General features: G+C 56.3%; 1 protein-coding gene across 1 annotated transcript in view; it reads left to right on the top strand.

Annotated features, from left to right (window-relative positions):
• The window catches only part of PNPLA7 (patatin like phospholipase domain containing 7), a 67,392-nt gene that overhangs the window by 8,221 nt on the left and 45,394 nt on the right, over nucleotides 1-13,777 (top strand). Inside the window, exons 7-16 of the mRNA XM_044453036.1 lie at nucleotides 757-837; nucleotides 2,763-2,891; nucleotides 3,117-3,197; nucleotides 3,413-3,557; nucleotides 4,440-4,546; nucleotides 7,220-7,378; nucleotides 8,673-8,750; nucleotides 9,299-9,504; nucleotides 12,456-12,587; nucleotides 13,597-13,720. Of these exons, the coding sequence (XP_044308971.1) occupies nucleotides 757-837; nucleotides 2,763-2,891; nucleotides 3,117-3,197; nucleotides 3,413-3,557; nucleotides 4,440-4,546; nucleotides 7,220-7,378; nucleotides 8,673-8,750; nucleotides 9,299-9,504; nucleotides 12,456-12,587; nucleotides 13,597-13,720 (1,242 nt within the window). The remainder of the gene's footprint in view (nucleotides 1-756; nucleotides 838-2,762; nucleotides 2,892-3,116; nucleotides 3,198-3,412; nucleotides 3,558-4,439; nucleotides 4,547-7,219; nucleotides 7,379-8,672; nucleotides 8,751-9,298; nucleotides 9,505-12,455; nucleotides 12,588-13,596; nucleotides 13,721-13,777) is intronic.

Raw genomic sequence — 13,777 nt, 5'->3', positions numbered from 1 at the left:
GAGGCGCAGCTCGTACCGCAGCATGGCCTTCCCCAAGCTGGAGGTCTCCAGATGGGTTGGACTGGGAACAATGGGCCTTGTCGTCCAGCACATTTAGAGGGAACTTGCAAGGGGAAACGCTCGAGTAGTAGAACTTTCTAGACAATTACTGCATCTCCCCCTGGTCTCTCTCCCTTCTCCCCCTACTCTTCTGGGAAAGGAAGCAGCGCCATTCAGCCTTTTGATCCAGTATTGTACTAATTCCACAGGTTTCTCGCCACTTTTCCAGCATTAGTTTCAGGGGCAGGCAACTTCTGTGGATTATTTTGCCGTGAATCACACTCCTTGGGAGGCCCTGGGAGTTCAGTTTTATCAAAACAACAGCAACAAAAACTAGCCACCTCCTGCCTGCAGGCCTTGAGTTAAAGCAAATTTGCACTGCTGACTTTGGCAACGTGAGGCGGCAACAGCTGCATGGAAACACTGCCGGCCGCCTCTTTGCTGCCGGAATGAGTGGCCTTGTTCGGGGTTTGTGGTCACGCCACCCGGGCCCTGTGAGGGGATCCCCACTTCCTTCCTTGTGCATGTCATGCTGGTCTCTGATCCCGTCTTTGCCGGGATTGTCACCTGTAATCGGGCAGCTCTCCCTTCCCCAGTCCTGGTTCCTTCCAGATGCTTTTTGCTACATCTCCCGCAATCCTCAGCGCCAGGCCTGGGACGGCTGGGGAGGGCAGGCCGTGAGCTCCCTCTCCTTTGGCTTGTGTGTGTGTTCCCCAGGATGGCACTGAGGTGGTGGTGAAGGAGGTCCTCGCCGGAGACAGTGTGCACAGCCTGCTCAGCATCCTGGACGTCATCACGGTACGTCCCTGTGCCGCCTGCTGGCTGCCTGCGGGCGGGATGGACCGAGCTGGTGCTGCAGCCCCTGTGGGGGAGGGGTTGGGTTTCATGGGGGAGCAGAGGATGGGTTCGCTTTTGAAGGCTTTGTGTCTCTAAATATGGAAGTTTGGAAGCGGGGAGATGCACGGGCTGTCCTCCACTTTACAATGTTTTCTTCGCTTGTTCGCCCAGAGGCGGTTCGCAACTCGCCACAGGGGAGTGACTTTCTTCAAGCTATGTTTAGCTCCATTATCTTCCACTACACGCAGGAGCGTCTTTTTTCCTTTTTCCCTTGTCAGCTGCTGGTGCCTTAACACTGAGCCTCCAGGTTCCCGCCTTGGGCCACGCTTATTACTTAGTCAATTTATTTTTTTTATCCCCTGAATTATGACTTGATCAGCCAGCTGGGATCACAGCCAGAGTCATGAAACTGGCAGATGACTTTCATGTTTTCCTGGCTGTGGAGAGAATGTGTTTCTGCAAGAGCAGATTTTTTTTTGCAAGTGGAAGGGGGCTGGGCAAACGCTGAGAGGCAGCTATGAGTTGAGACTGGAAAACTTACATTCCCTGCACAGCTGCTCAGTGGAGATTGAGGAGCAGGGCAGGTGGCAAGTACAAAATGCCGAAAGAAACCTGCGAGGACTTCTCTTCCCTTTTCCTGACTGCCATAATAATCAGGAACTTGTGAACTGAAACCAGGTTCCTGTTGTGGCAGGAGAGCCAGCTCAAGGGTAAAGATAATGAGATTTCCTCTCCAGGCTTAAAGAGCCAGCACTCCGGTCACCTTGGGTGAGCCTTGAAATCTGTTCCAGGCGATCAGGCTAAGGGAACTTCCATGTGCATTGGCATGGCGTCGGTGGGTCTTTCTTCCTTTCTTGATATCAGCATGTCGCAACAGACTGCTAATATCTAGAGATGCGTACCTTTCTCAGGAAGCCCTAGATTGAAGGGCAGGCACACGCCTTACTGTGGTGGGGAGAGTCCAATTAATCCTGTGGTCCAGCTCCCTTCTGGGGGGCTGGGGCTGTGCCTTGAGGATTGGGGCGTGCTTCTGGGATTGCTGGCACACCGTTCTGCCTTGATGCAGGGTGCTTGGGAGGAGTCAGGTGCTCCTTCCTCCCTTATGCTAACGATGCATGAGCTTACAGAGCACTTGGTGGGTCCAGTCGAAGGGCGAACTGCATGTGCCGCTCCCCTGAGTGGCACCTGCTTGAGGAGCTGATGAATAATAATACGGGTGTGGGAATTTAGGAATATATGCAAGCCAGCAGCTTTAAAGGAGCTTTGGAGAAATTCCTGGAGGAGAAGGCTACCTCTTCCAGGCTACCTCCTCAGGCTAGTAGCCGTGATGGCTAGATGCTGCCACAGCTTCAGAGGCAGTGTGCCTGTGGACACCTTGGGAACGTGGGCTAGGGAGTGCTGTGGCCTTCCTGTTGGTTGAGCAGCCACTTTTGGCCCCTGTGTGAACGGAAGGTGGGCATGGTGGACCCTGGTCCAATCCAGTAGGGCTCTTCTTACATTATGTTACCATTGGAAGCTGCCTCCTCCTTGGTCCAACTAGCTAGGCATTGTTGATGCTGACAGGCAGTGGCTCTCCCGGGTTTCAGGCAGGAATTTTTCTAGCCCGGCCAGGGGGTGCCAGGATTCAAGCTGGGGGCCTTTGCTGTGCAAGGCAGCGGCGTGTGCCTCGAGCCACGGCCCCTCTCCTGCGTGCCCCAGGCACCGCCTTCCTTAAGATGTAGCTCTGGCCCAAGAAGGACGTTGCTTGGCCTGCGTGGAAGTCCTGCCTGGGACAAAGCAGCTCCAGAGGAAAGAGATCGGGGACACCACAAGAGGACCGCCGCAGCGTGCGAACGGCACACGTTCCGGGCACTGTAGGCATGCACATTCTCCGTTCTGTTCCACAGGGCCATCCGGCCCCATACAAGACGGTTTCCGCCCGAGCCGCAGTTCCCTCCACCATCCTCCGGCTCCCGGCCAGTGCCTTTCAGGACATCTTCCAGAAGTACCCCGAGACACTTGTGAGGGTGGTGCAGGTGAGGCCCACTGTGCTGCCATGGGGGCAGGGCTGCCCCTTGCGCCAGGTGGGCAAGACTGGGCAGACGGTCCCCCTTCCTGGGGTGCAGCCCACCCTGGCCTCATGCAGCTCTTGTTCAGGTCGCCAGGCGGAAGCCCTGCCTCCTGGGTGTGCCGCTTCCCCACCCTCCCTCTCCAGCCCTGGTGGCACTGATCTCCTCCCTCCGTGGCTCTTTCCCCTTCAGATCATCATGGTGAGGCTGCAAAGAGTGACCTTTCTGGCCCTGCACAACTACCTCGGACTGACCACCGAGCTCTTCAGTTCTGTAAGTGGGGCCTGGCGGGAGGGTTTGCTGCCTGCCTGGAACTGCCAGCTGGGCTGGCGAGGCCAGTCTCCTGACCACGGCGTGCCTGCAAAGCACGGTTTCTGTGCTGGGGTTCCAGGGTGGCTTTGAGAGGCAGCACGTGGGGGACCTGTGGCTTGTGGCCCACGCTCGGCCTGTCCCTGCCCACGGCCGCCTTGTGCCTTCTGCCCCGCCAGGAGAACCAGGCCATCCCACTGGTGTCCGTCGCAAGCGTAACGTCAGGCGCAAACGCCGGGAAAGCGGTGAAGAGGCAGGTGTCCAATGTGTCTGAGGAGGAGCGGGTGGAGAAGCCGGAGAGGCAGGCGTCCATCTCGGAGAGCGGTAAGGGCCACCGTCATAAAAATGGCTCTCGAGGACGGTCTCCACAGCAAGGGGTTGCCTCCCCACTGGGCAAGGCTCCCCGCTATTCGTCCAGTGCTTTGGTTGAGGCGCTCAGCCTTCAATCCGAGAGCTGGATTCTGCTCTGGAGGAGCTCCTGGGACCACGTGCCAGGTAGGCAGGGCTGAACAGGAAAAGCGAGGACGGCGTCAGAAATAGCAGCTCATGTTTCCTGCCAGTCGCTAAGCCTTAGGAAAGGTATTTCCGACCTTTAGAATGTGCGGGGAAAACACCGCAGGAAAGCGGGGAAGCCAGCCCACGATGGGCTGTTGCCCAGCCCAGGCCCTGCCTTCGGGGCAGGTGCCCCAAACCCTTGGGCCGCGCATTCATGTCTCTGTTCTCATGCACAGGTACAGGGAGGTCTCCTGGATCGGAGGCGCTCTTTGACTCCATCCTCCGTCCTGCTGCTGCAGGGAGAATATTTCTGTGGAGGAACTGTCCCTGTCACTTGCGTGCCCTCAAAAGGGCTTCCTGGATGCTTTGTCCTTGAAGGAAGAGCCGCGGCAGGCCGCCTGGGGCGGTCCTTCCCTGCAGCTCGCGGCCTAAATTCATAGAGCCCCTGTGATCTGTTCCAGCCTCGAACAGGACTGGTCTCTCCTTTCCCTGGTAGTCCACTAGATGTGGGGAGTGGTGGGGAAAGAGGGAAAGGGTGGCAGAGAAAGAGAAGGGCCACCTGGCCCACTGCTGGCTCCGGCCCAGGCTGCTGCCCATGAAGGAACGCAGCCCTGGCCAGAAAACAGCTGCCTGCACCTCGCTGTGAGGGTGTCTGGAGAAGCCCAGCCGGGCAAGCCCTGGAACAAGCCTCGCTCTGCCCCCTCTTTGCAGGGTCCCCGGCTGGTGCAAAACCGGACTTAGGCATGGCCTGTGAGCGAGCCAGAGGTGCCTCCGTATCATCTTCCTCTGAGGGGCTTCCCAGTGCAGCCGCGTGCAAGGTAGGCTTCCGGGGTGCCCCTCACTTGCAGCCTCCCCAGAGAGCTGCTTCAGATGCAGAGCAGCAGGGCACTGAGTGGTGGTCTCTGACAGTCAGGGCCCCCCGCAAGAGGTTGGACAGAGCACAGGAAGCGAACCGCCCTTGAGCAGGAGGGAGGGGTTCGGGGGAGCCCCGGGACCCCATCAGGAGCCGTCAGCCCGGAGAGTGGGCCAGTCGGGGGCCATCTGCCTCTCCTGCCTGGGGGTGGAGTCAGGCCCTTTCCGGAAAGGAGGGGGAGGTTCCTGTGTGGCTCCTCTCTTCGCATGGGCAGGCGCTACTCCTACATATCAAAGGAATTGTCACTCTACTTCTTGCTGGTTATCGGCTGGCGAAGCTCAGTAAAGGACGCTGCTCCTCAGTTCCATCTAAGTTTGCAGAAGAAGGAACTGTGAGGGAGGCTCATGCCCGGCCGACCAGCCTTCTCAGCCCCTTTCCAGCCAGCCTTTGGTGGCCAGGCCTGGACCACGTCCCTGAGCAATCCACGTCCCTTTTGCATCCAGCTGCGAATCTAGGTCATGTCTCCATGGCTGACTCTTGTTCTCCCTTTGTGCACATTATTTCATTTATTTCCCTGAAAACCAGGGTTTTATGTTTTTATCACAAAAGCCAGCTGCAAGCAGTCGACAAAAAAGCTAATGTGTCACATGAGATACAGGGAAATACAGTCCAAGCTACTAAATTTGGAGATAAAACCGAAAGCAGGTTAAAGCAGCAGCTGTCGCAGTTGCGTTGGAGACATGTGAAATGCGAGGGCGCTGGCTGGACCCCTCCTCAGGAAGGGAAGTGGGCTGGGTTTCTGGCTCCCGCTGCCCCAATTAGCGCCTCCCACTGAGGTCCTGGTGATGCTGGATGTTAGTCACATGTTTACACAAGCATGTAGCCCAGGTGCTTTTACTCCGGGGATTGAAAGCATCTCCTGGGGCAACTAGTCGGGGTGGGGTGGGGTGGGGTGGGGTGGGGTGGGGTGGGCAGGGCAGATCTTCAGTAGAGAACTAGCCCGGGGCACCTGGCCTGCACTGGGGGCACCTTCTGGGCCGAGGAGCTTTTCCTCCCAAACACAAGCAGCCTGGTGAAGTACGCGCTTGTGAAAGCCTGGCCAGCTTCGTGTGCAGCCTGGGCCTTGTTGAGCTCAGAGCGTGGGATGTGCGTCCTTTCAGTCCCCCGGCAGGACTCCCAAAGGAAGGTCTGCTTATTATCACAATAATTCAGAGCTGGGCGTGAAGCGGGGGGGTGGGTGCGGGGGCAGAGAGAGAGAGGCTCGCTCAAAGTGGCTAATGCCCCGTGGTGAGAGGTGGATCAGGAATTTCGTGGCTTCCGCTTGCCAGGCCTCGGCTTTGGGGGTCTTGGCTGAGTCAGGGTTTGGTCCTAGGAGGAAGGTTTTCCTATTTGGGGGTGCAGGCTTGGCTCTTTCTTGGCGGACAGAATCCCTTCTGGTATCTCCAGTCACAGCGGGGCAAAGGTAGAGACTGTTCCCCCCCCCATGCTGCTTCGCTGCCCAGTGGGGATGCCGAATGCCCTTCGAAGTGGCTCCTGGGGCCTCAGCTGGGGCCCTGCTCGGAGCATAGCTGAGCTGGCCTGGCTTAGATTCCCGTGCTGTATCCTTTCCAGTTGGCCTCTGGTCACCCCTGGTTTGGTTGTGATGTCCGAATAAGGCCTTAGTGGCTACACTGTCGCAACTCCCGGTGTGACCTCACATCTGTGAGCGTTTCCTCGCAGCCTGAAGGACTTGTTCCAACCATCCTTTGCTGAGCAGTGGGGCCCTTCTGTGCGGGGCAGGCTCCTCCGCTTCCATATTGACTTGAAATGTTGATTTACCCCATCCTGAGCTCTCGGGGTGGGTAACTGCACTAGGAAAGCAGTAACCGTAAAACACTCCGCATGCACCCTGGAATTTGGCACCGGCTGTTGAGCGCCAGCCGCTAAACGGCCCCAGCAAAGCTTTGTGAAAAAATAGGCGCCGGTTGACTCCACAGGGACACAGACTGCATGAACAAGTTAATTCAGTTGCTGCCATTCCGGTCTCAGACGTGCGGCCCTTCTTGGTGGAGGGAAGGTTTGCGTCTGTCCCTTTGATGAGCTTTCCAGAATTTTTCTAGCACAAGCCTTTTGTTCAATCTCCCAAGCACAGTTGGCGGTTTGCAGCAACTGGCACCCCGGAGACTGGATCTGGCCCCCCAAAGATGCTTTGTGGACTCCAAGAGCACTTCAGCGTGCCACTTAGGCTTGCGGAGACTGAGGGACCAGGCTGGAGAGACTTGCGCGTGGAGCAGGGGTGGCCCTCCCAAATCTTTAGGCCTACAGCTCCCATCAGTCCTCACTTTCTGCAGCCCTGGCTAGGGCTGCTGGGAATTGTAGGCTCAAACATCTGGAGGGGCGCTAGCTGCTCATGCCTGCTGCACACGGGGGGTAAAGGGGTGGACCTAGCCTGCTTCTCCCAGGGTGAGCGTCCCGTGGCTGTATCTGGTTGCCAGCCAGAGTCCTGAGCATTCGGGAGACCGAGGTGGTACCTGCTGCATTCTTAACTCTGTCTGCACGGTATGTCTGAAAATCTCACTGGGCAGGTGTGAAGGCAGCACAGGGAAAAAGCTCAGTGCCTAGTGAAAAATAACCCTCCGCCTTCCCTTCCTCTTCAAAGTCCATCCTGAAGAAGACGGTGACGGTGACAGAGACGCCTTTAGCCGTCTTCCATTACACCCAGAACAACCTCTCCACGCAGGAGTCCAGTACCAACAAGCAGGTGGACGCCATCCTGGAAGCTGCCAAAAAGGACCTTTTAACCTTGATGAAACTGGATGTGAGTGAGCAGCCAGGCGGAGCTGGAGCTGCCCTCCGGCGGTTGGCTGTCAGCCCCCCCTGCCCCCATGCCTGGCAAAAGAGCCCTGGCTCGAGGAGTTCTTTTTTCGTACCATACTGGAAAGCAGGCTGCCCGCTGCCCCTGGATAATGTTTTCGTTCTTTAAATCTGGCCTTCGCTGCCTGTGCCACCAAAAGTCCTGAGAGTTCTGTCGAAGCGGGTCAGTTTCGGACCACATAGGCCATACGCGAGGGTTGAACCATGGGTGGTTGCTGAAGTGTGGGCGCTCTCATCCTGTCTGGACCCAGTGCAGATAATAAGCCATGGTGAACAACCCAGTTGGCTGTTTGTGCTTAACAAACCATGACTTGCTGGCACATCTGGGTTCAGATAGCTTCATAACCCACAATTCAGTAACAGCCCATGCTCAAACCAGACTTGCCTCTTGAGTGTGGGCTGTTGTAATCGGAAGCGAGTCAGTGTGTGTGTGTGTGGGGGGGAGCAGGGTTAAGGCATAAGACCTCCTTCCCTGACCTACCCACCCCAGATGTATTGGACTGCAGCCCCCATCATCCCCCAGCTGGTGCAGGCAATGGAGATGTGCCCCACTTCTGTGTGCCATGGGTCGGCCCAGGAAAGGAGCCCTGCGGGATGTCTGTGGGGCTTCTGCCAAGCCCCACCCGGTTCGGCCTCCCCTCCGGCTTCCCCGCCTCCCTGCCCCAGCCTGCCTTCCAGGCCAGTTTGGATCCTCTCGGTGCCTTTGCATTCTTTTGGGTTGCACGCACGTCTCCCTTTGATTCCCCCAACCCTTAACAGTAAACAAACGGTCTGGGGGGCTCTTGCAAAGCAGGTTTCCCCAGCAAGGCTGCCGACGGCATCCCTTTGATGTGCATCTGTGCCCTTTTCGTTACACAAGGATTGGGGACCTGAAGGGCGGCAGGCTGTGGGTGTCCGGGGTGCCCTCTTGTAGGCCTGAGCACCGTAACTCTGAAGCCCCTGCCGCTAAACGGGGGGCCTGTGGGCGAATTCTGCCCTGCCTGGGGTCCCAGGCCCTCCATCGAGGGCTCCCCAGAAAAACCAGTGCCCCCCTTCCCCTGGCTGCACCCTTTGCCCTTTACACTCGTGTATCTGAATCATTTTTGCCCGAATTGCACCTGGCACGGGAAGCAGCCGGGCTGGGACCCAGGGGCTTACTGGCCTGCAAGCTGTTTTCGGAGGAGCTGTCAGCATCCAGCACCGAGCTGGAGCCTTGCATGGGAGACGAACGTGCACCGCTCTTTCCTTGCTCTGCTTAGGACCCCTGTCTTCTGAACGGGAAGGTGACGTTGCATCAGGTTACTGCTGGGACGGTGGTGTCGCGGCAAGGTGACCAGGTGAGCAGCACTGCCTTCTGGGGGGGGAATGAGGGGGGCTATCAGAAGCTTGGCCTTCTCCTCCCTTGCTTAGACTGGAGCTGCTTCTCCTCTCTCACTGTTTCAGCCCCATGAAGCCGCTCTGTGCATTTCATCAGGCCCGGCGTTGCGTGCTCTGGCTGGCCAAAGAGAGCCGGCATGTGGGATGCTGAAGCTCTTTCCGCTTTTGGCCCAAATTCAATTTCAGAGATGCTTTCAGGGGCTGCATTCCAGGGGTGGGTGGAGCCTAGAAGGGGCAGGACCAAAACCCCACATATATGAGCGTAGTTTAGCTTAAACCTCTTACTGCCTGGCACCAAGCCTAGGAGAAGAATGCCAACATTTTAGAATGGGGGGACAAAACACCCACAAGTCGGGAGAGCACAAGCGCTTGGTGGGCAGGGTGGCGGGAAGGAGTGGGGCCCTCTGGGAAATCCCGGTGGGCGCGATGGGGCTGACCTGGTGGAGGTTCAGCACCCCTGCAACAGAGAACTCGGCGCTTCCACTGGGCTCTGTCTCCCTCCTTGCAGGACGTCAACATCCGGTTTGTGATCTCGGGGATGTTGCATGTCTATCAGCGGAAGATCGACTCGGAGGAGGAGACCTGCCTGTTCATCACCCACCCTGGAGAGATGGTGGGTCAGCTGGCGGCCCTCACCGGGGAGCCCCTCATCTTCACCATCAAAGCCAATCGGGACTGCACCTTCCTGGCCATCTCCAAGTCCCATTTCTATGAGTGAGTCTCTCCTCCTCCCATTCCTTTTCTGAAGGCCTCCTGGGGTGCCTTGCTTCTGTGGCTGGGCTGCAGGGCGTCCTTCAGCCTGTGGGCCTCACTCCGTTTCAGAGAATGTTCATGGCCCCGCGTTCTTCTGGTGGGCAGCAATGGAGCAAAAAGAGGGTCAGCCGAAGGAGCAAGGCCAGAATACTGGCACAAAGGACGTACCTGGTAGATGGAGGGAAGGCCGTCTGGAGAAGCCTGGGAGTGTTGGCTCTTGCCTCAGGGCCTGCACTCACACACCCCTGTTCTGTTGAAGCAGCAGTGACAAAGGGGCTGCTGTTGATACTCTCCCCGCTGCACATCCTTTACTCCCATACTCACGTTCAGCTTTTAATCCATCATGTTCCCGAAGGCTCAGTTAGATAATATTTGGAGACTTTTCACCAATCTGCATAATATGGAAACAGAAACTGAAGCCCTTTGCAACACACCCTCTCTTTTCGTCCTGATGACAACAGCAGCTTTGTGAGGAAGGCGAGGTCCTTCCTTGCGCGTCTGTCCCTATTCAAACACAAACCAACCCAAAAACACAACTTTAGCAGAAAGGAATCTCAGATAGGATGAGAGAGCACTGATTTCCTTGCATCCTCCCTGCCCCCTCGCGATGCAGAAGTGGCTGGAACGGTGCTGGTGGGAGGACGTACGATGACAGAGGAGCTCTCCAGGGTGGCGGCATATTTGTGCATCTCTGGTATCTCTGAACAAGCCCTTGAATGCGGGAAACAGGCTAAGCTTCTTGCATCATTCGTTGTTTTCCCTCTCCCTGCAGTGCCAATGAGCCATAGCTGCATATCTGTTTTGTCATTCTGCCAGCCCTTTGGGGGCCATGGCATTCATGCAGGGCAGTGTCGTCCTAACTGCTTGGATTCGTGCTTTGTCATATGTGTCCCCCAGCACTTCTGAGATGCCACCGGGTTTTGTTGTTATAGTTAAAAACCGTTGTCTTGGTTTAGCGGGATGTAGCCTTGCTTTAAAAACCCCCCGATTCTCAGGCTGCTGAGCTTCATTCTCTGGGCCTGTTTCTATATATGAACGGAATGAATGCAGAAGGCGGCATAACTCTGGAGAGGGTTGTGCTGAGTTTCAGTGTTGCCTAGCCAGTCAGAAGCACGCTGGGCTTCCTTGTTGTCCAGCCAGTTGGGAGGAAACGAGGCTCCCCTGTTGTCTAGCTAAATCCTAGGATGCCTTTCCCTTTGCCTCGAGAACTTGGGCGAGCCGCTTTGCCAGTTTCTGCCTCTCTGCCATTGAGTGGATGCCACAGAGGGTCACTGCTGAACGGGGGTGCATGGGGAAGCGGCCCATGGAGCAAGGGCAGCCACTGCTTCCAGCCCAGCTGTAGGGCCAGCAAAGTCAGCAGCGTGGCAGGGGTGCCTTGCCCAGCCCAACAGGCTCACTGAGGCTGGCATGCACTCCTCGTGGGTTTTAAGTATGGAGCAGATGCCAGGTAATTACAGTTTCTGAGAACCCGCAGCTGCCGGGTACCTGGGGCATGGCTTAGAACAGGGAGGCTTGGTTTGGTTTTCAGGCAGCATCTAATTAAGCCATCTCTGAGGGTGGGAGGTAGAACGTGGGGTGGCGGGGAGGCAGTGGGGAGCCCTGTGGTGTGTGACTGGTAGCAAAGCAGCTCCCTGCAAAAGGGGTGGGGTGGGGTGGGGGGAAGGCCCAGATCGTTCCTTCCCCAGGAGCTGCCCTGCTGGCTAGGGCCAGCTCCAGGTTTTGGAGAACCCTCAGGCAAGGCACTCTCTGGAGACCCGGGAGGCCGAGTGGTGGGATAGAGGGCCTGCCGGAGATTCAGGGCTCCGGCCCTGCTTGGCACTGCCTCTGGGGTTCAGCTTGCTAGTTCCAGGGAGACTTTAGGGCTGCCTTGCCCTAGCTGGGCACCCATTGAACTTGTTGGCTAGCTGGGGTCTAGGGGAGTTGCAGTCCAATACACCTGGAGGCCCATCTTCCTTGAGGCACGTTTTGAACCCCGGCAGTCAGCAGTGGTAGCTGCTGCTTCTAGAGCTCTGGCAATCTTGTGGCCCTCTTTTCCAGTGTGCACACTTGAGTACAGAGCACGTTTTTGCGGTCCTTTAAGTGCAAACGCTTCCACTTTTTCTGTTAATTTAAATAGTTTGTAATGCAATGAAAATAGAAACAAGCACAAGTATTTGAAGGCTTAGGCTGACTGACTTCTTGTTTTGCTTTGTTTGTATACTCCTTTTGTTAATCAAAAAAGCTGATCTTGTATTTCAGCAATTTATTATTCCCTAAGCTGCCTCAAAGGCCCTTACATGTGGACAAGCAGAGTAAAAAAGGGAAGGAAAGAAGGAAAGAAAAGGTAGCTCTGTTCCTTTTAAAAAGGGTCAGTGCACTTTTGTAGTCGTGGTTCTTACATGTGTGGCTCAGCATACTCTGCTGTGGAAAAAGGGCCACCAGGCAAGCAGCAGCAGCCATAGCCATGTTTTGCATCTTGCTCTGCATTTTGGAGTAGGAGTTTTAGGGAACTGGGGAACCTGCATTACTGGACTTACTTTGCCATTAACTGTCTGTTGCCCTTTAAAACTGCCTCTTTTGCAGCTTAAAGGCTTTAGATTATGTTTCTACCATGTCATATGTTAGGGTCTTACTTTTTCGGGAGCTTTGGCTACTGGATGTCATAAAAAGGTGAATGGGAAGGGAGGAAGATCTTGCCAAGGCCTTCGCCAGATAGCTTTGGACTGAGCCCTTGGGCTGTCTGCTGATACAAATGGGGCATTACTGCGTACGTGTAGCCATGCCCCCCTCCCTAAAGTTTAGAGGCCCCAAAGCCGGGAATTCTCCAAGTGATCCGTGGCTGGGGCATGAGGAAGGGTGGGGAGTCAGAGTTGGCCCCTTGGTGGGCCTGAGGGGCTTCCCCCACCCTCCTGATGCTTCGCTTTGCCTTTCAGGATCATGCGGGAGCAGCCAACGGTGGTTCTGGGAGTGGCTCACACGGTGGTCAAGCGCATGTCGTCCTTCGTCAGGCAAATCGATTTCGCTCTGGACTGGATGGAGGTGGAAGCGGGGCGTGCCGTTTACAGGTGAGGCTGTGCACGGGGTGGGCCCTGGGTCACTGCAGCTCTGCTTCCTGGACTCGATGTCTCTGGGAGGGGACTTGATCTGTCAGGGAGTCTGTGTGGGCAGAGGGGGGTGCGATGTAGAGTTTCCCTTGGTGGTGGAGTGGGGGCTGCATTGGCCTGGCTGCCAGAGGCATCTGAGCTGCCAAATTCTCAGAAATTCTTTTGGGAACACTGTGTGTGCCTAATTTCCTACCATGCTCTTGCCAAAGGTGGGAATCTCAAAGGTCTCAGCTGGGAATCCGTCGATCAAGCAGCACGTGACGCATGGGGGTGCAGCCCTCACAGTATAACCCTCCCCTCAGGCAACCTGCATGTTGCCCCTCACTCACTTGAGACTGGGGTGGGCCCTTGGGAATTGAAATCCCAAACACCTGTAGAGCCACGTCCTGCCCCTCCCGCTTTTGGCAGGGCCACCTTGGCTTATGAAGTGAGGGCCTGTGTGCCTTGAGTGCTCCCCAAACAAAACACCTCTGGATCGAGCACCTGCAGGAAAGAGACACACGCACTGGCTGTTAGCTTTTTCTAGTGACTTGACTTTTCTAACTTTATGCACGTGTGGTTTTTGTTTTGTGGATTTTTTGGGTGCATAAATTGCGACCTAAATATCAATAAAAAGCTGCTTGTGGATAGAAAGGTGGTGTGTTCTAGCTTTGTCTTTCCCTTGATGTGCAAGTTGCGTACGAGCAGGGAGTTTGCATATTCCTGTGCCAAAGAAAGAAAGGGGGAAAGAGGCACACATCCCTAAAGTAGTTACAGTCCTTGGAGGTCAGCACCATGAGCTTTCGCCAACCACCAAGGAGTCGCGCTGGCTGGTGATGGTGGGCCAAGGAAAAAGATGACCTGGCCCGACCTGAATCTTCCAGAAGCAGCCCCAGGAGGGAAGCCACGCAGTTCCGTACTCATGTTCATGGCATGTGGAGGGGTGTCCTTCCTCATTCTAACCAGCTTGCCCTGGGGCTGTTCTCTGCAGGCAGGGGGACAGTTCGGACTGCACCTACATTGTGCTGAACGGGCGGCTCCGCTCCGTCATCAGGATGGATGATGGCAAAAAGCATCTGGCGGGAGAGTACGGCCGCGGGGACCTGATTGGTGTGGTAAGGAGGGGGGGGATTTTGCTGGCAGCGCCTCAGCAGGATGGGCCTGAACATGGG

The sequence above is a fragment of the Varanus komodoensis genome, unplaced genomic scaffold (genome assembly GCF_004798865.1).
Source record: "Varanus komodoensis strain SLA01 unplaced genomic scaffold, ASM479886v1 scaffold77, whole genome shotgun sequence".
In the NCBI taxonomy this organism is placed as follows: Eukaryota; Metazoa; Chordata; class Lepidosauria; order Squamata; family Varanidae; genus Varanus; species Varanus komodoensis.
The sequence above is the reverse complement of the archived record's forward strand: the minus strand, read 5'-3'. Positions and strand labels throughout refer to the sequence as shown.